The sequence below is a fragment of the Amblyomma maculatum genome, chromosome 11 (genome assembly GCF_055883805.1).
Source record: "Amblyomma maculatum isolate TAMU_Amacu chromosome 11, ASM5588380v1, whole genome shotgun sequence".
In the NCBI taxonomy this organism is placed as follows: domain Eukaryota; kingdom Metazoa; phylum Arthropoda; class Arachnida; order Ixodida; family Ixodidae; genus Amblyomma; species Amblyomma maculatum.
Genome location: NC_139354.1, coordinates 137,221,763 through 137,247,134, shown reverse-complemented (window position 1 = coordinate 137,247,134; position 25,372 = coordinate 137,221,763). Strand labels below are relative to the sequence as shown.

General features: G+C 46.5%; 1 protein-coding gene across 2 annotated transcripts in view; it reads right to left on the bottom strand.

The window, feature by feature from the left end:
- The window catches only part of LOC146175050 (transportin-3-like), an 88,775-nt gene that overhangs the window by 37,695 nt on the left and 25,708 nt on the right, over positions 1-25,372 (bottom strand). For both annotated transcript variants that reach the window (XM_084584434.1, XM_084584435.1), the window contains exons 10-13: positions 19,896-19,971; positions 16,567-16,629; positions 15,525-15,671; positions 7,301-7,408 (exon numbers count right to left, since the gene is read on the bottom strand). In XM_084584434.1, coding sequence (XP_084440560.1) covers positions 7,301-7,408; positions 15,525-15,671; positions 16,567-16,629; positions 19,896-19,971 — 394 coding nt within the window. The remainder of the gene's footprint in view (positions 1-7,300; positions 7,409-15,524; positions 15,672-16,566; positions 16,630-19,895; positions 19,972-25,372) is intronic.

Genomic DNA, 25,372 nt, shown 5'->3' with positions numbered 1-25,372 from the left:
AAAGAAGGAAGACACATGAAGCAAATACTATGAGATGTAAAGTGCACTAGACTGGTGGATTTGGCTGATCTTCGAGTCAGCAATGCATTATCACTATGCTCCCATTGTGCACAAAATGCAGTGCCATCATCATTATCACTATTGTGAGCAAGACATAATGGGCATGCTATAGCAGTTGGCAGGCAATATAGAGGGTGTCACGAAATCGGCGCACATGCTTGTTAAGGTGTTAGTGTGAATTTCTCTGTATCGTCTCCTGCTGTGTATAAAGTTTGTTTCTGTTTGTTACTCCTGACTCTAACCCTTACTATGGCTTGAACCGGTGGAAGCTGGGCACCAAACGGCCACCCCCTTCTGTCACTACAAAGTTGACTTGAATTTGACATCATGGTGCTCGTATTTGCATGATGTCAAGGCTGCCATCTGTTGTCCAGCACATCACTTCAGGAATGCAAGCTTGAGATGGAGGAAACAAGCCCACCAGATACGTGTGCTGGCTCTTGCAGTGCTCCACACGTAACAAAATGGCAGCTTCTGTGAACACTTTGTAATAAGACACCGTAACCAACTGGTACAAAATGTCATGTGGTTTGGTTTGGTTTATGGTGTTTAACATCCCAAAGTGACTCAGGCTATAAGGGAAGTCGTAGTGGAAGGCTCCAGAAGGTTAAACCACCTTTTCGTCTTTCTTTAACATACACCGACATTGCAAAGCAGACGGGCACATTAATTTTTGCCTCCATCAAAAAGCGCCCGGTTAAGCTGGGATTCGATCCCACATCCTTGGGTATGGCAGTCAAGCGCCTCAACCACTGCACCCTCGCAGCAGGGAGCCACAAGAATGCCCTTGCAGAGCACAGTATTGAGTAAAATTCCATAACACAATGTCAAATTTGGCTATACAGTCGCCGACCGATCATTCGGACCTCACGGCGACCGCCGAAAAATCCGAATAAACAGGAGTCCAAAAAAACAAAATCAGAAAAAAAAAAAATATGGCCAATTTATTTGAATAGTTAATCAAATACGAAGTAGGTGCGTAGCACCGCTTATCCCCGCTATACCTTTCATGCATACACTTCAGCGATTTACACATTCTCCAAAATCTTCCCTCAGCTCACGCAAGAGGTGGCCAGCAGTCACAAAGACAAACAGCGCCGGCGGTTGCACGGTTGCCAAGAAAATTGCGTTCAAATATCCTTGTCGCAGCTTGATTTTTCGCGAGCCTCTCAGCGGCCTGTACCTTTCTGGCAGCAGCCTTCACTTGCAGTCGAGCATCCCGTTGCCCTGGAGTTTCTACCGCACGTTTCTTCCTCTTTGCTTCGCCATCCATTTCACGCCGACACTCAGTGTGTTGAGCCGTTTCGTGAGCACGCACGACACGTTTCCTCGTTCTGTGTGCTTCTAAATACTTGCACCATTTAGCTGCGACACCAGATTCAGTAGACTCACGTTCCCGCTGCCTTCATGATCGTTGTGCTTCAGCACGTCGAGCCCGGCGAACCTGCGCCGCAATGCCAGATGAACCGGCTTCGTCCATTGCGACGCGAAGCAAACGCACACACGCTTGTGCAACGCTGCTCTGGGACGGCCGCCACATCCGCAGCTGACACGCCCCTCTCTCACTGTCTTACTCTCTAACTGGGTGCATCATGCTGTCGCTCCGCCCCCTCAGTGTTAGATCGCGGGATGTAGACGTCGCCACTTTCCCTTCCTCCTTTAAGTTCATGGAGAGATGGATGGACAGAGAAAGAGAGAAGCTTCTACTACAGCTCCGCGGCTGCTCCACCTCCTCAATGCTGAGACGCGCACGTAGCCACCTTGTCTTTCTCCGCTTCAAGTTCACGAAGAGAGAGAGTGAGCGGCTTTGGATAGACCCCGGCGAAATCCGTGATTGCGGCTAGTAGTGCTACGCACTAAAAAAAAGAAAACTTTATTTTTATGCACTACCACGCCCTATGCACTCATTCAGGCCCCGCAATTGGCTGGAAAAAATCGTGAATACGCTGCTGGACGCTCCTCCGTTTGCGAGCAATCAGATCGACTTGAATCACGGAAAGGGTCGTGCTGTCACTGTAAGCAGTTGCAAGCATCGTCACCGCATTCACAAGGTGCGACAGCAGCGGAACAGGTGGTGCGTTGTCCTCCGATTCATTCGTCGTCAGGCGGAACAGCAGACACCTGACGAATTATCTCGTCATCGTCCAGCTCCGCGCATGCGAGTGCTGCACTGTCGGCATTTGAAAAGTGACTGTGTCTGGGATCACCCTGCCGCCACTGCGCAAGTCTTGCAGCACATGTTCGCCATCTGTGGGAAGCATGTCGGACGGGAGATCCTGGGCTGCGGCATCTGCTTCACCAACTCCAACAAATCCAGCATGCCAAAAGCAGTTTCGGAGTGTGGCTGCCGTCACTGCCTTCCAGGCATAAGCAAGCATGCTGATCGCCGACAGCAGAGTTACCACATACTGCTTGCCGGCGTCAATGCGCAGAACCATGCGGCTCAGCAAGCGTGCTCTGTATAGCACCTTGAAATTTTTATTCACACCCTGGTCCATGGGTTGAAGGACGCTCGTTGTGTGTGGTGGCAGGAATTTTAACTGAATGGATTCCAGGTCATCAATGTGGCCATATGCACGACAATTGTCTACAAAGAGTAACACCTTGCAATTTTGGGTCTTGAATTTCTGGTCCAGCTTGCGTACATAGGCAGCGAAAAGATGCTGTGTATTCCAAGTCTTCGAGTTGGCTTCATACCACACGGGCAATGTTTTTACCCCCTTGAAGCATCTCGGGCTCTTTGATTTCCCAATCACAAAAATCGGGAGCTTTTCGTTTCTCGACATGTTGCTGCCAACCATCACTGTGACCCGGTCTTTGCTAATGCCTTCCGCCGTGGCAGGGGTCGCCAGACACGGACAGTGTCTTCTCGGGTAACATCTTATAAAAAAGGCATGTTTCATCACAATTGAAGACATCATCAGGCAAAAATCGGTCCAGCAGAGAATCCAGTCTGTTGGAGCGGTAATTTGTTACAAGAGTCTGGTCCACGGCACCACTCTCACCGCACATTTTCTTGAAAGTGAGGTCGTACCTCTTCTTAAAATTACGAAGCCAGCCATCGCTAAACTTAAAGCATTCGATGTTCATTCGCAGTGCGAGGGCCTCCGGCTTTTGTTTCAGAAGATCGCTCGACACTGGGATCCTCTTTGCAACTGTCGCACACAGCCACATGTGGAGCGCTTCTTCGAGCTTCGGGTGGCTGCCCTCTCTGAAATTTTTTCTTTCCAGCACTGAAGAAGACTTCAATGATTCATTCAAAATCTTCATTTTGTTTTTCATATAGTGCGACACAGTCTGCTTCGAGATGCCGAACTCCCGGGCAACTTCGCTCTGCAGACGGTCATTCTGCACTTGATGGATCACGGCGATCTTCTTCGCCATTGTGATCGTTGCATATTTGCTGCGCTTCTTAGCTGAATTCCCTGGCACTGACTGCCCCGATGTTGGCGCCATTCCCATGTGCTTCGTTGGTCTCACTGCTAGGCGTACACAACACACAAGCAACACAAGTAGAATGAACACTGCACACTATAACTGCACCGTACGCCGTCACAAAGTAGAAAGAAGAGACGACCGAGCCAGCGGCTACTGGAGTTGATCTGGATTTGGATGGACGACACCGAAACTAGCCATTGTGCCGGAACACACAGAAACGATGATGATGAGCGGACTCCGCCCTACCGCCACCTCGTGGGGCGGTAAGGAGGCTCATTCCAAGACAGAAATGGCGCTTCATGCTAAGGAACAGCCCACAACACTCACAGCACAGCCACAGCTCTCCGCCAAGTACAGTCATATATGAATCACTCCGTCCACAACGCACCTAGCACAAGGGAAGGTTGAGTTCATCCTTGGGAACACAAGTCAGCTTATGCAGAAGACTTCATAATCGAACTCACTGTACCAAATAAAAAGCATAGTTCTAATATAGCAGCAGCTTCCAGGTACTGCATTGACATAATTGGTCAAGTCAATTTGTTCTTTCCTTTTTTGAAAGTCCAAAGTGTGGCATCAGCGATAAAGGCAAGCCAGACGGGATATTAGGGATACTATGGAGTGGTCACAACTATGAAGTGGCTATTCCATGCGCTTTTTCGGAATGATTTTTATATTTTCTTGCAATTTTTACCGTGCACATAGTGCTCAAGGAAATGAGGAAAATGACAATGTCGCTAATAAAAGGACCACTGCTTTAGTCATTACAGTATACCTGCTAGTTTTAATACCGAGGTTGACGGACAGAGCCAACCCACTCACACAATTCTTGGTTTTGTTTGACCAGCGACCACTGCTTTGACTTGCTATCGCTCTTTGTCAATCATCATGAGAGCCTGAACTCGATAGAACATTGATAAAGCACTCGTTCACAGCAACAATCGACAGGGTTGTCATTCATTATGCCAGTATCTCCCCTAAGGAGAAAAGATCAGAGCTCGCACTGGTTGCTGTGCCACATTCCTCCGGCTAAAAGCAGCAGCATAATGGGCGGTAAATGAGAAAATAAACTTGAAGGTTGATCTTATCAGCTCTCACTTTTCCCTGCGACTACCATCACCCGTCCCTTTGGCCTTTTGTAACGAGTGACTGCAGAATGATTCTGTCTGTTACGCATGAATCTCAAGATGTAAAGGAGTACAATAATGCTCTCGACTTTGCTATACAAAGTAGATTTTGAAAGTTATTTTTGTAACATGCATTTTCTCATGAACATGCATTCTGGAGGTACGCTTTTATTTCCATCAGTGCTATCCACTTTAAAGAATATGGGCTTTCTCGAGACAGTGGAAATGGCAGAAAAATCAAATTTCATAGGAAAGATTGGTTTAAGGGAACTTCTACTGTAGAACCCCGCTATAGTAAACTCGGATATAGTAAAGTGAACCTGAAGTCCCAGTTCACCTTCCATAGACGACTGTATATTTTCACCCCTTTATAGTAAAGACTACAACAGAATATAATAAGTATATTAAGTAATACAATATAGTATAGTATAGAATATAATAAGAGGTGTTTGTCTGTCATTACAATGCAAGTTAATGATGTTGATTAAAATTCTGCGGCTACGGTGCATTTTCATGTGGAATGGAAGACACACTTGATAAAAAGCAATTAAAGTAAAGTGAGTCTGGCCGCGGCGACGACTTCCCACCAAATGACATCGCCGCGCGCGCGCTATTTAGAATCGCGAAGCAATTTTTTGTTTTGAAAAAGAAAAAGCAAACACAGAGTATTCTTTTAAATGGCTTTATCACTAGGCTTAGTAGTACTCAGGAGAAGCCAGCTTTACGGAGGCCTTAGAGCTGTGAGGGAAAGCATGCAGCGCATAGGAAAAAAGAAAAGTAAAGCTGTCTACAAGCAATGAAAAAAAGCAGTGCGATCCGATCAGAAAGTAAAGGAGAGTATAAGTGCAGTGAGAATTAGGGAAGAGAAGAAACAAATGAACATTCACAGCACTATGCAGCACGAGTTAGCAGTGGCAAGAACTAGAGGCGCGGCGTGTGTGGTTTTGCAGCACTTGACCGCCGCACGCATTTCTCATCTATTGCCTTCTTACTGACAGAAACAGCAGAAGATGACGCTGTGTTCATGCAACGCTTTGGTTTCCACATGAAATCAAACTCAGTAGTATTCATAGCCACGTTGCCCTCATGCTTGAAAAGTACTTCCACAAGATGTAAACAAAAAATCTTATGATTGAAAAATGGCACGAAGAGACGATAAGAGAGATATGGAAGATATTTGAGAGTATTTTTTTTTCATTAATCAACAAGTCGTGTTCAGCAAGCAGCCATTTAGTTACCAAATGACACCTTCAGGACTATGTTATCACCAACAACAGATATAGTAAAGACCCTGGTATAGTAAAGGTTTTTGCCGGTCCCAATGACTTTACTTATAAAGAAGTTCTACTGTATTTTCCACTACAATTGAGGAAAGGGTCAGCAGTTTACGCGCACGCTGTTTACATAAAAACAATGGCCACGTTCATGATCTCAGTGTTCAATGGCTTTACTGTCATCAGCACATTGCGGGCAAATGTGCAAGCTTGGATGAGAACCGCACAATACCCACCTATATGAAGGGCGCGGAACAAAAGGACCAAAGCTGATGACAGATTAGAAAGAACCGACAAATGGCGGAACAAGAGCGCCACTGGCATTGGCCCATGTAATCAGGTTTAACGACTAATAGCCGATAGCCGATCTCAAAACCGGCGGTAGGTCACTGTATTCACTTTTGTGCTGCCTTGCATATAATAAAAGGTGTTTGTCTGTCCTTACAATGCAAGCTAATGGTGTTGATCACAACTCTGGGACTTGGTGCATTCTCATGTGGGTACAAGCTTTTTGCATTCAAAAGCACTGTCATTTTCTTCGGCTCACTGTCTCTACGAGGCCGTATGCCTCACACGTGCTTTGCAGCCTCCTATTCATGTACTCCAGACGAGAGGGCTAGGCACAGATTAGCCCCAAAAACTGACTACCACTCAAGTTTTTTCCCCGGATAACTTCCGAGGACGCCAGAAGCTCACAACCGCACGTGCAACATGTGCAAAAACTCAGAGAATATCCACCCCGCAAGTTGAGAAGCCCTCTTATAGCTTGTATTTTACTTTAAATGATTAAATTTCCAACCTCTTCGAAGCCTAAATGAATGATGCTCCACTATGTACGTAATGAGAATTGGTGACAATGCATTCCAGAGTCGAAATTTGAAAAAATCACGTAATCAAATGCTGCGAGTACAAAGTCATGTCACAAGTTCATTGAACAGACCAAGCAATCAAGCCTGTCCTAAAAATCAGGCGGTGTAAGGATTTTCAGCTACCTGCTTTACAGGTCTATTAATAGCACTTCGTGAATTAGCAGACCTAAATACTTGCATATTTTCTCCTTAATTAACTGTTTCCTGTTTTGAGCATGGTTAATTGCGATTTTTCGGTGTCTAATCAGGTTAGCTTAAACAAAATACAGCTCTGATATCAGCACACAAATTAACGTGTATTTACAACATTTGGTTACACTTCATGCATACATAACGAAAAAACTTTTTCAACTGCCTGGTCTCCTCTTCAACCATTACTAAGACAAACGAACACTTCCAACTGTAGCAAAATAGCAAAATCCACAGATCGAGGCTGCAGTCAGTGCAATAAAATCCATGACTGCAGACGCTTTTGCAAAGCGAGAGCAACTGCACATATGCAAGCGTAAGCAGCAGCCAGTTGTCCACACACCTGCTGGAAGCAGTTGGCGGAACCGACAAGGTAGACCACATCCTTGATGAGCTCGGAGACACGATTCCGGAAGTCGCCAAAGTCATCCCTCTCACTGGGCACCCCCTCCTGCAATCAAAAGCAACACAGGGTAGCACACCGTCTCTCAGAGGCAAGAGGGAAAAAAAAAAAAAAAAAGAAACAAGGTGACGCGAGACACAGCAAGAAAAAGGAGACTGTTGTCAAAAAAAAACAAAACAAAATGGACCCTCCAAGCATTGCCCCTCAGGAGAGAACACTCATTCCTCCATCTTTGAAGGAGAAAATGTACAATAAAAAAATAACCCATCCCTCATGGGTTTCAAAGCCAGGCAACATTTTCTGGACTGCATAGCGCCTTAACACTCCCAAAGGAACCAATACTGTTACAACTTCAAAGGCAGAACACAGAAAAAGAAAAGGAAGTCATAGGCTCTCTGCTTAATTACTGGCAAGACTGCACCTTCTACTTAGTGTTAATTTCTACCAAATCAAATGGTCTAAACATTATAAATGCACAAATTAAGCCAAAAATTTGAGAGCCCTGCAGAACCTGCACTGGAGAAATGCAGAAGCATTTGCATTGTTGCTGCTGCTGCAAGAGTGTGTGTGTCATCACATTTATTTTTTTCCATTTCTTAGCTTGTATTTTTGAGTTGTTGTACTTTTTTTACTTTAGAGGCGACAACTAGGAGTAGGTTTCCTTGTCAATAAGTATATAGCGGGTAATATAGATGAATTCTATAGTATTAATGAGAGGGTTGCAGGCATCGTAATTAGGCTTAATAAGCGGTATAAACTGAAGGTTGTACAGGCCTATGCACCTACATGTAGTTATGATGACCAGGCAGTTGAAAGCTTCTATGAAGATGTAGAATCGGCAATGCGAAAAGTAAAGACGCAGTATACTGTACTAATGGTCGACTTCAATGCCAAGGTAGGGAAAAAACAGGCAGGAGGCAAGGCAGTAGGTGACTATGGCATTGGTTCTAGGAATAGCAGGGGGGAGTTACTAGTTCAGTTTGCAGAGCGCAATAACTTACGAATCATGAATACCTTCTTCAGCAAACGGAAGAACCGAAAATGGACATGGAAAAGTCCTAACGGAGAGACTAAAAATGAAATCGACTTCATAATGTGTTCAACCCCCGCCATTGTGCAGGATGTAGAGGTAATCGGGAAAGTTCGATGTAGTGACCACAGGATGGTGAGGTCCCGAATTAGCCTAAATCTGAAGAAGGAACGCAATAGATTAGTAAGAAAGAAACCCATCAACGAATTAGCGGTGAGGGGGAGGGCAGAAGAGTTCAGGATCTCGCTACAGAATAGGTATTCAGCTCTAACTGAGGATGGCGACATTACCCTAGAGGCAAGGAACAATAATTTCAGAGATATCATTACTGAGTGTGCGGTAGAAGTAGGCGGTAGGATAGTTAGAGAGGATACCGGTAAGCTGTCTAAGGAGACGAAAGATTTGATTAAGAAACGGCAGAGTATGAAAGCTTCCAATCCAACAGACCAGATCGAATTGGCCGAGATATCAAAGCTAATCAATAAGCGCAAGGTGGCCGATATAAGGAAGTATAACATGGAGAAAATTGAGCATGCTGTAAAGAACGGGGGAAGCCTTAAGGGGGGACACGGGTCTTGCGGACCAAAAAATCGCGAAAAAATCACTTTTTAGAAAATGTGATTTGCGAAATCAGTAGCTCTTTATCTACCTATCTGCTAAGTTTTTCATCTCTAGGGTTTGTATTTTAGCCACAATGCCAATTTATATAATCGATGTCGCCCAAATTTGGGCCGAAAACGACCCCCGAAACAACCATTTTCCGCGAGGCGTAGCTCCCATTTTGTGCGCGGCACCGTAGCCATCTTGGTCTCATTCGAAAGAGCCGCCTTTCGTCTTCAAATTGCCGCCTCTGCTGTTTACATTCGCCCATTGGTCGCATAAAAAATAGCAAAAAAGAAAACGTGGCATTTGCAATCCCATTGGCTTTCGGGGTGCACGTGACGATAAGGCGTCCCCGCATTGGTGGAGCTGGCTGACGGCGTCTGCTCGGCGCGCCCGAGCCGCGGGGAGACGGCGGAGACGTGACGCCGGCCGCGCTTGGTTCCGAACCGCGAGGTGCGTTCATGGCAAGAATTTGTGAAAAAAGTGAAAAAAAATAGTTGAATAATCATCTCAAGTGATGCCCTGCCCCGGCTGTGCGCGCTCAGGCCGACGGAAATCGTGCGCCGAACGATCGTGTGTACGAGCCTGAAGTAGGCCTAGTGTGTTCCCCAGCACGGGGGACTGCTACTGCCAGCGGTCGCACCCGCCGCGACAGTGATAACGCAGGCCGCAGATGAGCAGAAAGATAAGCTCAAAACAGGAAAAGCTTGAACTCGCGCCAACTCCAGCAACGAAGCGGTAGACGGATTGTGTTCGTAGCGATGACGGCAGCGCGGCGGACAGTCCGCTTGGCGATGCGGAGTTCACGATCGTCAAAACAGTTTGCCGAGATTGGCGAAGCGTAAAACATACGGCGGCGATATTGGCATTTAAAAAAGTGAACGGGGATAAGGAATCGCCGTCAAACTTATTCTCCAATGCGTAAACTGCGGGACACGTCGTCTTCGTAGAGCTCGCCGCGCGTTTGCGCCGATCGGACCTCGTTCATAGTCCTTAGGGAATTCACTTGCTTCCAGTGCAATGCAGAGCACTGGGAAGCAGCAAACAGCTCCAGATTACATTTCTTTTCCGCAATAAACGTTCCTCACCGCGGTCTTGATGCGAGGACGTAGCAAAACGACGTACGTAAAAAAAAAAAAAAAAAAAAAAAAAACACGAAAGAGTGACAACTGAATGTGCTGCAACTGCAAATCAAAATGAAAGAGGCGACACTTGGACGTTGGAAAGCAAAGAGACTACATTCCTGGAGGTTTATAGCCATTTTAAATTGTAAACGTGTGCATTGCACCAGTGAATGTCTGAGAACAGAGAGGAAGCGTGCTTCCTCTGCAGCTTTTCAGACTGCAGCAAAACGAAAGCAGAAGGGCAAACCCAATGCAGATTACTGTCCAGGAGCCTTCTAGGCCACAGTGGCCTGCATTTCTACAGTTTTTGTTTGATTAAATTAGTGTTTGACATTGCAATTCGTTTTTTCCATTTTTCTCAAAATGAAAATTTTGCCTACCCTTCTATTTTGCGGGTGGCATTGTGACTCTCCTACTCGTTAGATTGTAATGATTTTTTTTTTACTGGCTCGTGAGTGTTAAAGGAACACAATAAAGCTATTATACAAGGTCTCAACTGCATGAAAAATTTTTAAACATAAGAAGATGTAGAAAGGGGGTGGTTGCACTTGTGAAGCTGAAACTTAAAACTTCCATAACTTTGGCTTGTAGTAAGGCAGGAGCGCAAAACTTGCTTTATTGTGTTCCTTAGACATTCAGGAACAGATCCATGTGCATTTTAGCAATTTCCCTTCTGTAGATATTTTTACAAGCTTCCCGCAAGTCTGGAACAGCAAAGTTGCTGTAACTACTCAGCAAATTTATGTAGAAGAAAACTAACAACATATTTGAAACCAGCACAAGAATTTACATAAACCCTGCAAATTTCATACTGACAGGACAGATATTAAGAAAATTTTGCTCAAGACCCATGTCCCCCCTTAAAGCGGTAAAGAAGAAATTGGGCATAGGCATAAACCAGATGTATGCGATAAGGGACAAGGCGGGCAACGTCATCACTAATATGGACAAGATAGTCAAAGTAGCCGAGGAGTTCTATACAGATCTCTACAGTAGCCAAAGTAGTCAGGACCGTAATGAGATTGGCGGTAGGGAAAAACAGTCAGACGTTCCACCAGTGACGAAGGACGAGGTCAAGAAAGCACTAGAAACTATGAAAAGGGGGAAATCAGCTGTAGAGGATCAGATAACTACAGATTTGCTGAAGGACGGGGGGGATATCGTGCTAGAAAAACTGGCCACCCTGTATACGCAGTGCCTGGTGTCATCGACGGTACCGGAAGCATGGAAGAATGCAAACATTATCCTCATTCACAAGAAAGGGGACTCAAGGACCTTAAAAATTACAGACCAATCAGCTTACTGTCTGTTACGTATAAGGTATTTACTAAGGTAATCACTAATAGAATCAGGACAACCTTAGACTGCAATCAAGCAAAGGATCAAGCAGGGTTTCGGAAACGGTACTCTACTATCGATCATATCCATACCATCAATCAGGTGATAGAAAAATGCGCGGAATATAACCAGCCCTTATACATAGCATTCATTGATTACGAAAAAGCATTTGACTCAGTTGAAACCTCGGCGGTGATGCACGCATTGCGAAATCAGGGGGTAGACGAGCCGTACGTGAAAGTGCTGGAAGATATATATAGTGGCTGCACAGCAACCATAGTTCTGCATAAAGAAAGTAACAAAATTCCCATAAAGAAAGGTGTTAGGCAAGGAGACACAATCTCCCCAGTACTATTCACAGCTTGTTTAGAGGAAGTATTCAGAGACTTGGAATGGGAGCAGTTAGGGATAAGGCTAGATGGAGAATACCTCAGTAATCTGCGATTTGCTGATGACATTGCCTTGCTAAGCAACTCGGGAGATGAACTGCAAATAATGATTGATGACCTAGACAGGAAAAGTAGAAAGGTAGGCTTGAAAATCAATATGCAGAAGACTAAGGTAATGTTCAACAGCCTCGGGAAGGAACAGGAGTTTACATTAGGTAGCGAAATACTGGAAGTAGTAGGCGAATATATCTACTTAGGACAGGTAGTAACCGCAGATCCGGACCATGAAAAGGAAATAACAAGAAGAATAAGATTGGGATGGAGCGCATTTGGCAAGCACTCGCAGATTATGACTAGCAGCTTACCGGTATCGCTCAAGAGGAAAGTATACAACAGTTGCATCTTGCCTGCACTCACCTATGGGGCTGAAACGTGGAGGCTAACCAAGAGAGTTCTACTTAAGTTGAGGACAACCCAGAGGGCTATGGAACGAAAAATGGTAGGGGTAACATTAAGAGATAGAAAGCGTGCAGAGTGGGTCAGAGAAATAACTCAAGTTAACGACATTCTAGTGGAAATTAAGAAGAAGAAATGGACATGGGCAGGACATGTAGTGCGAAGAGAGGATAACCGATGGTCGCTGAGGGTAACAAACTGGATTCCAAGGGAAGGAAAGCGTAGCAGGGGGCGACAGAAAGTTAGGTGGGCGGATGAGATTAAGAAGTTCGCAGGGGTCAAGTGGATGCAGCTAGCACAGAACCGGGTTAAGTGGAGAGATATGGGAGAGGCCTTCGCCCTGCAGTGGGTATAATCAGGCTGATGATGATGATGATGATGATGATGACTTTTTTTAATTGTTTCAACTTTTTCATTTTTATTTCCCCCAATGTCCTCCAGCATCATTACACTACACAAGGAGAATGACGGATGTGTTCGCAGGAATTCGTCTCGGTTCTTAGACCACAATGATTTTTTCTTACTACAAAGTTTCTGAGAAAGGTGTATAGCTTTTCTTTGTGGCCGCAGAGCTGTGCTTGGGTGAATGTAAATGAGTAATTGCTCCTTATTTGGAAGTAGGCATACAGTAGTGGTTAGCCTGCTTGGCTGAGACATGGAACATGGAAGGATGGCAGCTTAAGTTCTAGTTTGGCCACAACTTTTTTTCTTAAAGGGACAGAACACTGGCCAAAATATGTCACGAGATCATGGTGGAGATGAAAAGACCTTCTCTCATATAGTACAGATTGAGCACTACAATATCAAAGAAAAGAGGCCTTACAATTTTCTCTTGGAAGAAGGCGGCAGAGCAGGTAACAACACAAAACATAAGAAGCACACACAAACACAAGCTCAACGTTCAACTCTATTATTGTTACAATTTTAATTTGCATTGCAAATTGCATAAAAACAACTGAGGCACTATCTACCAGAAAAACCCTATTACTTTCAGTGTAGTACCCCATGTAACTAAATGCCAGCAAAATATAGCTGATTTTCGTAAGTGCACACTGTTCTTTTTTCTTCTTCAAGTGCATGTCATAATTTATTATATTTTGCCCTTCTACACTGCGTCCTTCAATAAAAACCATCCCTCTTTTCTCACCGCGAGAGGAATGCTTTCAGGTTTTGCCACTAGATGGTGCCACGGTGTTTGCAATTCCGTGAATGAAGCGATGATAGTGCTCACAAAAACTTTTGTCGACGAGGCGCGCATTATTGTGCCGTAATAGCCTTGAGTGTGAAACTGAAAAGGCCATTACTCGAAGCAAAAAATGTCTAATTACTGTCTGGCGAGCGAAATTTATATTTGTTTTCGGTACACCTTTTTTTGTCGACCACCAGTCGTCATAGCGGTTGCTGCTCATGGTTTCCAGCATCGGGCTACATAAAAACGGGCGCATGCACTGATCGAAAAATTATCGGTATAACTTTTCTACAGCGTTTCTACCAAAACTGCTGTGGAATTGAACATTTTGGACATCAATCTTCCCATTGCACCAAAAAAAATTTGAGATCTAAATTCCAGTGTTCTGTCCCTTCAAATGTCAGTGACATTCTTAGGTGATACGCTCTGATGATGTCCTTCGTGAGGCAAGAAATGCTTTCATATTAAAGAAATAAAATAAAAAAGGTGTTACCCGAGATGAAATTGCTCTTGACTCAACCTGATGAGCCAGCCGCTGAAATCAAGCTACTGCATACCAATCCCTGACTGCCAGTCATGCCGAAAAGACAACTTTTAAAGTTACCGTATTTACTCGCGTAATGAACCCACTCGCGTAATGAACCCACCCCCCACTTTTGTCGTCGAAAATTGAATTTTTTTTTTTTTTTACGTCGCGTAAATAACGCGCACCCGCCCGCAGGGTCGGTGTTCAGCATGTTCGCGTTATCTCGGCTCAATTGGCCGGCGCTGTCGACTGTCGACGATCATAAAATTGTCTGATCGCGCAGTGATAAAATAAACATCATTTGAAGCCAACGATGCTGAACACCGGCGACGCGAACGCGGGTGACGCGGGCGTCGACTGCATGCTTTCGTTGATCGTTCATTGACCTTGCATGATTCGTTGGTGGATGCGCAAAGGGCTTTACTGGAGCGTCCTCTTTGAAATGGGGTGACGGCAGTTTCCACCACGCTCGGCTATTTTCTTTGTATTTCTCGAACCAATTTGTCAAACTTCTCTAGATTTTTTTTTTACAATGATGATGATGATGCAGGTTGCCGAGTGCCATCTATTAAATGCAAAGCAAACCTCTGCTTATAGCGCCATGCATGCGCGGCGACAGCAGAACGAAGTAAAGACAACGCACTTGGACAGCGTCGGTCGCCATTTCGCCAGTCCTATTTTGTTGCTGTTTAAGTGCTTCGCTACGACCTTTGCATTATTTCGTGCGTGCTGTGCATTTTCTGCGCGTTGTGCGATGGGGCGTTACGCTAGCTACACGGCCGGTTTTAAGCTCAAAGTCGTGGAGCATGCTTTGGAGCATGGCAATCGCGTGGATGGCCGCGGGAAACCACGACCTGACTCCCGCAGGTAAGATTAGAAGGCCCACCATCGACATGCTCTGTCGATGGATTCTAGAAGCATGGAGTGTGATTCCCAGCGAGATGGTCGTCCGCAGCTTCAAAAAGACTGGCATCTCCAACAGCCTCGACGGCAGTGAAGACGACGCGCTGTGGGAAGACGACGACGCCGACGAAGTCGCAAGCGATATGAGTTGAAGCGTGGATTCAGATAGCGAGCCCGAGTGAGACAGACCATAAGCAGCCAGCAGCATGAAAATAAAAATGAATTTTTAATTCACATTCATCGCGTACGTGTTTTTACTATAAAGGTAAGGTTGGGATTGCGATTTTCCTATCTTCATTGTGACATGAAATTTCGACCTAAAAAATATCTAAATTTTTTTTCCCCGCGTAATGAACCCTCCCCCCAAATTTATGTCAACTTATCTGGAAAAAAGGTGGGTTCATTACGCGAGTAAATACGGTAGCTAAAATCTCGAAGCCAAGCTTTAAGTTAGCCGGACTAGTTAAAGGACAAAATAATTGCACAAGCAAAGGCAGGGAGATGACTAGAGAGGCAAAGCCCGAATTCACATTTACTTCGCAGTACAGAATATTTTTCACTGATGAGAACCCTTAAATACAAGCGACTGTGTGAACCCAGTCCCACCTTGTCTGGGTCCAGCTGGCAATGTCGGCACAGGGCCACAATGAGCATCTGGATGTAGCGGCCAAAGAGCACGTTAAGGGCATCGTTGCTCTCCTTGTAGAGTGCCTCAGAGAGCCGGTACCACAGGTTGAACGTGATCTCGGCCACCTGCGCGCACAGGGACAAGCAGGTGTGAGGGACACCTCAATGCTCACGGAAAAGACAGCATCAGATAGCCTGCATTGCATGCTCTTATAGGCCATGGAGAAAAGAAACTACCCTGACCTTGGTATCGCCAGCTTTCTTATCAACAAAAATGCCTAAAAAAGGATAGCAACAGACACTGAAAAAAAAAAAAAAAAAAAAAAAAAAAAAGGTATTATGGTAAGTCACACGAAACTGTAAAAAAAAATGCTCACAAGAACAGAAAGGATAGCAGCTGCCTAGCACTAACCAAAAAAGGATAGCTGAAGAGATCTAAAGGCTGCCTAGCACTAACCAAACTGGCTACAGGAGGTCCCCTTCAACATTTTGGAGAAATATAACACATCTCTAGAGATCCCATTTTAATAATGATATACTATATATTGATTGTGGCCGCTATGTGGTTGGCATGCACTAAGCTAATGTCTGCACCCACCTCCGCCTCGTGTACGCCAATAAGAAGTCAGTGGCTATCCTTCTCACTAAAGTCAGCACGCAGAATTTTAATACTCCATAGCAGAAAACGCAAACTGCAATAGTATTATGCGGACTAAACACGTTGCACCATGGGGAAAAAAAGGACAGAAAAGGGAGCTGGCAGGGATAAAGAAGGGGAGAGATTAAAAGCGTGAGAACTAATATGAACTGGGAGTAGTGTTCTCCGCCCAACTGGGAGCGGATTCCCCCTGCCAGCCTTACAATGTAGTTCACTGCCACAGTGGGTGCACACAACCCTACAAGTATAATTTGTAACTTAGAAGTTCCTCTGTGGTGGGACTAGTGAACAGCCAGAGAACAGCAGAAAGCAAACAAACAAAACAAAAGAAGCATATCAGAAGTGCAGGCTCTAGTCGCTCACCTCGTAGTCATAGTGCCCGACACAAGTCAGCAGCAAGTCTAGGCACCGCAGGTCACCCAGGCCCTACAAGGAACAGAACACTATGTCAGTGAAGCACACTGAAAGAATATGAATATACAGCCGAACCCAGATATATCGAACCCGGATATCTAAAATTTTGGTTATATCAAACTCACCGAATATCCTCTTGAAAAATCTCATGTAAAAGTATAGGAAAGCTGTGTCGTATATCGAATTCAATTGCACCAGTCGTTCAATATATCGAGCTATGCACCGTGCATTGGACCCTTCCCCAAAGACGATCGCATCATCGGCCATTTGCCGCGTGGCATTTTCAAGCCACGTGCGGAAGGAATGAGAGGGCACAGTTTGGCGACGGCTGGTTTAAGGCAGCGCCGCGCCCGTTCCCCAAAGGCGCCCGCCTCTGCGGTGATCGCTGCCGCGCGCCAGCACGTGAAGTTTGCAAGCCATGTGCGTGAAGGAACAAGAAAGAGCCAATGCAGCAGTGGTGCTCAGGAGAGGGGAAAAACACGATAGAGCAAAGAGCAAGGATGTGCCCACTCTTCTTTATCTCTACCCTTCCTCTCTCTTTCATAATCTCCATTCGCAGCAGCACGCACTACGCATGCGCGGACAAGCCAGCTCAGCCCGTGGCAGACGCTCTCTCCGGTGTGTGTTGTGAACGCTGTGCGCACAACGGCTGACGTGCGATGCGCGTCCATGAAGGCGCCTTGTGTCGTCGTGCTGCACATGCGCGGCTGCGGATGCAGAAGCGGCAGTTTTCTTCTTTTCTTCTTTTTTACGGGAGTTGTTTATTTTTGCAGTCGTGATAAACGTGCGGCGCAGCGTATGGTATGACGGTTGCGGACTTAAGAAGCCGCAATCTTTTTTTTTTTTTTTCTTTTGCGAGAGTCGTCCTTACTTGTCGTCAGCAGAACCAAAAACTGTGCGAGTTGGTGAACGTTCAACATCATGTACAGAGCAAAAAACGAAGACAGGGGTAGAAACACGCAAACAAACAGGCGCTTGTTTGTTTGCGTGTTTCTTCCAGACTGTTTTTCCCACTGTACATAATGTTACTTGTCTGAACATGGCGCGCAGCGTAAGCCATGGCAGTGGCGGCGGACGTTTTTTGTTTTGTTTTGTTTTTTGCGAGAGTCGTCTATTCTTACATCTATGAATCAACGAAAGCACGAGGTCAGCTGCAATCATGACACCGACTTTTAGTATTGTTTTCTTCAAATGGCATTTGCAGCTAACCCTTCCAATGATTTTGTGGCAGTGGACTACACCCGCCCCAAGCACAGCGTGATAAATCAAACCAGGCTTGTGCAATCAAGCCATCACGGACACAGAGTGCCAAGTTCGCTCCCTGTCACTGCTGGATCTATCAAACGCATATTCAAAAGATAAACACGCCATGATGTTATCGATGGGTAGCATCTTGGCGTGCTGCCAATAAATGAGCTGTGGATGTGACGGTCGAAACGGAGAGACGCGCCTCTGAACGTTATTTTTGTTTTTGTTTTCAACTTCTCGGGGGGGAAGGGGGGGGGGGGGGGGGGGTATTATGCAACTGGGTTGATTACGTGACACATACCGCATCATTTTTCACAATCCCAAGTGGCGTCTCAAGCCCATTTCTGTATATAGAATTATTGCGATCCCCTTCGAGTTCGATATAGTATCCGGGTTCGACTGTAATGCTTCCGACACGGGCAGCCGCAGCAGTGAAGGATGCAGTGAGAGCGACTCTTGAGTCCACTCGTTTGACACGTTCTAAACATGCACCTTTATGATTGAAAATACAACTTGACAAATTACATGCACGGAGAGAAATTAAAATTTTGCAAGTGATGAGGTATGACACTAGGTGTCTCGAAATGAGCAGCATCCTACTGTGACGTCTGTTTTATTTTTTTTTCGAGAGACTGCATAAATAAAACATGCCAGAGAGAAAATGATGCAACCAGGAAGTACACATGTACTAAAGAAGAAAAAAAACTCCGTTGTTGTCTGTCTTGTTTTTCTTTTTTTTTTTCCGTTTACTCCTAGTTTTGCCAGCATACTCCTCTGAAATTTAAAGGGATTTGTGGCTGTAGCGACTGTCTGCACGCACAGGACATTCTAAATGGAATGCAATGGTGCTGGGTGCATGGAGCAGGAGAGGTTTAAGCACACACGGGAACTTCTGCACTGTGTTCACAGCAATTGCTTTAATCCTACACAAACCTGGTCTACGGGAGCCTAGACTTTGCTGCCATGCCCCTATACTACTGTGCAGACCTGCAACTGCGGCCGTATCTGCCATGGCATAATTCCCCTCTCACGCCTTCGGCCACTCACACTCGTCCTGCAGAGACAACGGAAGTGTGCTAAAAGCGACAGCAAGGTTCATGATGCTCGCAGGCTTGGATGCGACATGCCAGAACCTGCTGAAAGTTATTTGGATGGTCTACCGTCCTAGAGTCAATGGATGATTTTTCAAAGTGCCACGACCCATTCCTCCGCACCCCTGCTCCGTGGTTGAACGTCACCATAGGTCGTATGGTGTGCCACAGCCCCTAATCACCATCAACCTCACAAACAGATGCAGCATGGACACCTTTTGTCAGAGAGCTCGCGTAGAAGTTCCCGTGTTTCATGCTTGGCATTTGCCTCTCATTTTTTTTAACAAAGAGGGCTTTGAAGAAGCACATCAGTGCATTCAAGTGTACCAACCAGACAAAGTCACATACATTTTTTCTCCATTCCAAAGGGGAAAAAACAATGAGCAAAGGCACCTTGCTTGGCTTTATAGGATACTCGCGTTAGAACTTGCGAGCGGGCTATAGTTGTAGTTGGTGACATGATTCACTGAACTGCTGGTGCTGCATAGTTCATCACGTGCACAACAAAGAACAGACACAATCTAAAGAAAAACGAAATCAACCCCGTCCAAGCTCACACTTCCAACTCACCCTTTATTATTAGTACGAAGAAGAAAACATTTCACGACTACGGAAAAAATACGTCCAGAAGGAGAAGGAAGCTTGAAGAAGACAATAGAACAGAGGGAAAAGAAAAACAAACGAAAAATCATGCAAAACAAAAATAGAGAGAACGAATCCAACAAAATTAAACTATAGAAAACCATCCTATCTTCTGGTATTGCCCTGATGCATCAAGTGTGTACTCAGGTTGCCTGAGTTGCATAAAGCTGCTTGCACGCTAAAAGCTAATATCGTTTTCTTTTCGTTACGGTGCTCAGGATGCTTGAAGTACACGAGATCCTATGGCTTGTTTATCATGCAGGTCATTCAGGTGCACAATTAAAAAGCAGTGCTCACCTGCCCTGGATGCTGGATCATGTCGTCTAGTAGCGTCTCAGCCAGTTCTGTGAATATGCGGCAGTAGTTCATCGACCTGCACAATGAAGAAAAAAGGAAGAAAAACATGACACTTTGACATACAGAATACTGAAAAAAAAAAAAACAACATAAAAATGAAACAGGCAGATGGACAATGTCTAAAAATGAATCTCTTTTTCAACTCCCCAGCCACACACATCAACGACAACGACACCTACAGTCGAACCCGGATATATCGAACTCAAAGGGGATCGCGAAATAGTTCGATATATCGATAATTCGATATACAGAAATCGACTTGTGACGGCACTTACGATGCGAAAAAGCGATACCGTATTTGTCGCATAATCAACCCACTCGCATAATGAACCCACCCTCCACTTTTGCACCCGAGAATTTGAAAAAAAAAAAAAAAAAATGCGTAAAGGCCAGCTCGCTCACATGCAAGCGATTGAGCGATCTCAGCAACGAGCGGCAGCGATAGAGCGAAAATTTTCAAACCTGTTGGAACTGCATCCCTCTCGCCACTTGAGTCACCGCGGCAGCTCAAAACAAGGTTTCTGTGTCGCTGCGGCAGAAATCGCAAGCATTTTCGCTTGCATGTCGATGGCGCGCGTCACTCCGTTTCGGTGGTCTCATCCACAGCTCATTTCTTGGCAGCGTGCCAAGATGCTACGTAGCGATAACCCCCGGGCGCGTTTATCTTTTGATAGCTCCTGCGGTGGCGGGGAGCGAACTTGGCAGACTGCCCGTGATGGCTTGATTGCACAAGACACGCCACGCTTGGGGCGGGTGTCATGATCGCAGCAGCTGACCGCGTGCTTTCGTTGATTCATACATGCAGGATAAACGACTCCCGCAAAAAAAAAAAAAAGAAAACTGCCGCCGCCTAACGTCCGAACAGCACAACAATAAGAAAGGATGACTCTCAAAAAAAAAAAAAAAAAAAAAAAAAAAACAAACAAACAAACAAACAAAAAAAAAGAACAGAACGAAGAGAGAGCTGCCGTTTCTTAACGTCCGCAGGCGCCATAGCCACGTCAGCCGCCGCGCGCAGAGGGTTCGCAACATGCTGGAGAAAGCATCCGACGTCTGTCTGTAAACGGGCTGAGCTGGCTTGGCGCATGTGTAGCGTGTGCTGAAGGAGAGATAGCACGGCAAAAGAATGGGCAGACCCACGCACATGGCTTGCAAACGTCATGTGTTGCCGCGCGGGAAACGATAACTGCAGATGCGCGCAACTTATGGGGAATGTACGCGGCGCTGCCCAGATCAGCCGTCGCCGAACTGTTCCTTCTCATTCCTTCCGCGCATGGCTTGAAAACGTCACGCGGCAAACGGCTAAGGGTGATACGATCGTCTTTGAGGAAGGCACATTTTCCAGTGTGTGGTGCGGAGTTCGATATATCGAACAACGGGTGAAATTAAGTTCGATATATGACGTAGCCTTCCTATACTTTTACATGGGATTTTCAAGGGGATACAGTCAAACCCGAATATAACGAACTCGAATAGAGCGAATTATGTTTTATATCGAACACTCGAATTTCCGCTAGCATTATGCATATAAAATGTATTTTTTATAATGAACTACACATCGGATATAGCGAACTCAGCGCGCGCGATCGGTCGCCAAACGCCCGCCAACGGGCGGGCCTTTGTGCCGGCTCAGAGTTCTCTCCGGGCAGCCCACGCTGCCGGGCCGCAATACTTCTAGCGCATGCCGTTGTCAGATGGGAGGGGGATTGGCGACGGCTCCGTTCCCCAGAGTCTCACACAGCGCATACGTCATCACGCGCCCGCTAGGGTGCTTCTGCTGCTTCTGCGCCGATGCCACGCTTCCGTAAAACGCAGGAGGGGCTCTCTACAGCAGCTTCCACGAGGGACCCTCCTGTACGCATACGCGGCCGTCGCCCGGAGTAGCGTGAGTAGCCTTTAAAATCCGCGCCATCGGCCAGCCTCTCTTTGCAGCGCTCCTATTCGGCAGCTGCCTACCATGTGATCAAAGACATTCGAGCAGCTCTGGACCTATTGCGCTTCGAGAAAGAAGCAACACCGGCCAGAACTGGTTTCAAGTTTGGGTGAAGGGAAGGCAGCCTCCGAACAACGAACGCGTCAGTGGCGAACTTTCCCGCATCCTCGGAGCTTTCTTTGTTCGCGTTTGCAAGTCATGCTGCTGCTATCCTCACGATTCCGGACGTGCCTACGTTGCTGCTGGCTTGCATTCCGGCGCTACATCCTGCAAGATGACGACGAAGCAGCGGCGTGCCCTACCGCTTTCCGACAAGCTGGAGATAATTCGCCGCGTAGGCCGCGGCGAAAAAAAGTCTGACGTTGCCGCGCATTTCAAGATTCCGCGGAGCACGTTAAGCACCATTTTGAAAAATTAGTCGGCCATCAGAGGCAATGCACAGGAACGACCAAATGGTGACGGCTTTCGTCACCGCAAGCCGGCTTACGACCAAGTAGAGAAAGCGCTGTACCAATGGTTCTTGGACGTTCGCGCGCGAAATCTGCCGGTCTCTGGCCCCATGCTACAACAGAAGGCAAAAGATTTTGCCTTCGTCCTGGACGTCGAGGGGTTTACAGCGGGCAGTGGTTGGCTCCAACGATTTAAAGACCGCTACTCCATCACCGGGAAGGTGGTTGCAGGTGAAAGCCAAGCAGTGGACGCTGAGAGTGCTGAAAAGTGGGTGCAAGACGTGTGGCGTGCTGTCACGGAGAGATACGAACCGTGCAATATTTTTAGCACCGACGAGACTGCCTTGTTTTGGCAACTGCTGCCGAGCAGAACCTTGGCGCTAAAGAATGAGAAGTGCCATGGCGGCAAATTGAATAAGGCCCGAGTCACCGTTCTTCTCACGACAAACATGGACGGTTCATCAAAGCTGCGGCCGCTTTTCATAGGCAAGTTCAAGTCTCCTATGTGCCTGCGAGGATGCACTTCACTCCCAGTCACATACAACTCAAATTCTAAGGCCTGGATGACCAGAACGTTGTTCGAAGCGTGGCTGCGTGGCTGGGACGAGGAACTTGCAACGAGCGGGCAAAAGATTTGCCTCCTCCTCGATAACTGTTCTGCGCACCACTGCGGCGTCACGCTCAAAAACATTGAGCTTTGTTTCCTGCCACCGAACGCAACAGCGGTTTTGCAGCCCCTCGATCAGGGGATCATCCGCGCTTTCAAGCTGGGCTACAGGAAACGCGTCGTTGAGCGGCTGTTGGTGAAATTGCGGGTTAACGACGAGCTCAAGATTAATTTGCTGGCCGCAATAGAAATGATTAACCGTGCCTGGCAAGACGTGACGCAATCCACAATCCGCAACTGCTTCCACCATGCTGGACTATGTCGAGAGGATGCAGAAGCTGCTAGTGAAGCGCGCACTGTGCAAGATGACAGCGATGTTGCCACGCTGTGGGAAGAACTCGCTGATGTTCCGGACGCTGTGCCCGAAGAAGTTGCCTTGGAGGATTTTCTCACTGTTGACGACAACGTAGCCGTGACAGCGAGCCCGTTGGACTCGGAAATTGTTGCCGACATGCTGGCATCTGGTGCGAATGAGGAGACCGAGGAGCCGCCGCCGGAGGACGATCGCCCTCGCCCGACGTTGCACGAAGCCCTCGCTGCTACCGATCTGCTGCGCCGATACTGCTCCGGAATACAGGGAAGCGGACTGGAGTTTGTGGAAATGATGTCGCGTGTGGAAAGTGCGATTCTCGCTGATGTAGTTAAGGGGGGACACGGGTCTTGCGGACCAAGAAATCGCGAAAAAATCACTTTTTAGAAAATGTGATTTGCGAAATCAGTAGCTCTTTATCTACCTATCTGCTAAGTTTTTCATCTCTAGGGTCGGTATTTTAGTCACAATGCCAATTTATATAATCGATGTCGCCCAAATTTGGGCCGAAAACGACCCCCGAAACAACCATTTTTCGCGAGGCGTAGCTCCCATTTTGTGCGCGGCACCGTAGCCATCTTGGTCTCATTCGAAAGAGCCGCCTTTCGTCTTCAAATTGACGCCTCTGCTGTTTACATTCGCCCATTGGTCGCATAAAAAATAGCAAAAAAAGAAAACATGGCATTTGCAATCCCATTGGCTTTCGGGGTGCACGTGACGATAAGGCGTCCCCGCATTGGTGGAGCTGGCTGACGGCGTCTGCTAGGCGCGCCCGAGCCGCGGGGAGACGGCGGAGACGTGACGCCGGCCGCGCTTGGTTCCGAACCGCGAGGTGCGTTCATGGCAAGAATTTGTGAAAAAAGTAAAAAAAATAGTTGAATAATCATCCCAAGTGATGCCCTGCCCCGGCTGTGCGCGCTCAGGCCGACGGAAATCGTGCGCCGAACGATCGTGTGTACGAGCCTGAAGTAGGCCTAGCGTGTTCCCCAGCACGGGGGACTGCTACTGCCAGCGGTCGCACCCGCCGCGACAGTGATAACGCTGGCCGCAGATGAGCAGAAAGATAAGCTCAAAACAGGAAAACCTTGAACTCGCGCCAACTCTAGCAACGAAGCGGTAGACGGATTGTGTTCGTAACGATGACGGCAGCGCGGCAGACAGTCCGCTTGGCGATGCGGAGTTCACGATCGTCAGATCTAAACAGTTTGCCGAGATTGGCGAAGCGTAAAACATACGGCGGCGATATTGGCATTTAAAAAAGTGAAGGGGGTAAGGAATCGCCGTCAAACTTATTCTCCAATGCGTAAACTGCGGGACACGTCGTCTTCGTAGAGCTCGCCGCGCGTTTGCGCCGATCAGACCTCGTTCATAGTCCTTAGGGAATTCACTTGCTTCCAGTGCAATGCAGAGCACCGGGAAGCAGCAAACAGCTCCAAATTACATTTCTGTTCCGCAATAAACGTTCCTCACCACGGTCTTGATGCGAGGACGTAGCAAAACGACGTACGTAAAAAAAAAAAAAAAAAAAAAAAAAAAAAAAAAAAAAAAAACGAAAAAGTGACAACTGAATGTGCTGCAACTGCAAATCAAAATGAAAGAGGCGACACTTGGACGTTGGAAAGCAAAGAGACTACATTCCTGGAGGTTTATAGCCATTTTAAATTGTAAACGTGTGCATTGCACCAGTGAATGTCTGAGAGCAGAGAGGAAGCGTGCTTCCTCTGCAGCTTTTCAGACTGCAGCAAAACGAAAGCAGAAGGGCAAACCCAATGCAGATTACTGTCCAGGAGCCTTCTAGGCCACAGTGGCCTGCATTTCTACAGTTTTTGTTTGATTAAATTAGTGTTTGACATTGCAATTCGTTTTTTCCATTTTTCTCAAAATGAAAATTTTGCCTACCCTTCTATTTTGCGGGTGGCATTGTGGCTCTCCTACTCCTTAGATTGTAATGATTTTTATTTTTACTGGCTCGTGAGTGTTAAAGGAACACAATAAAGCTATTATACAAGGTCTCAACTGCATGAAAAATTTTTAAACATACGAAGATGTAGAAAGGGG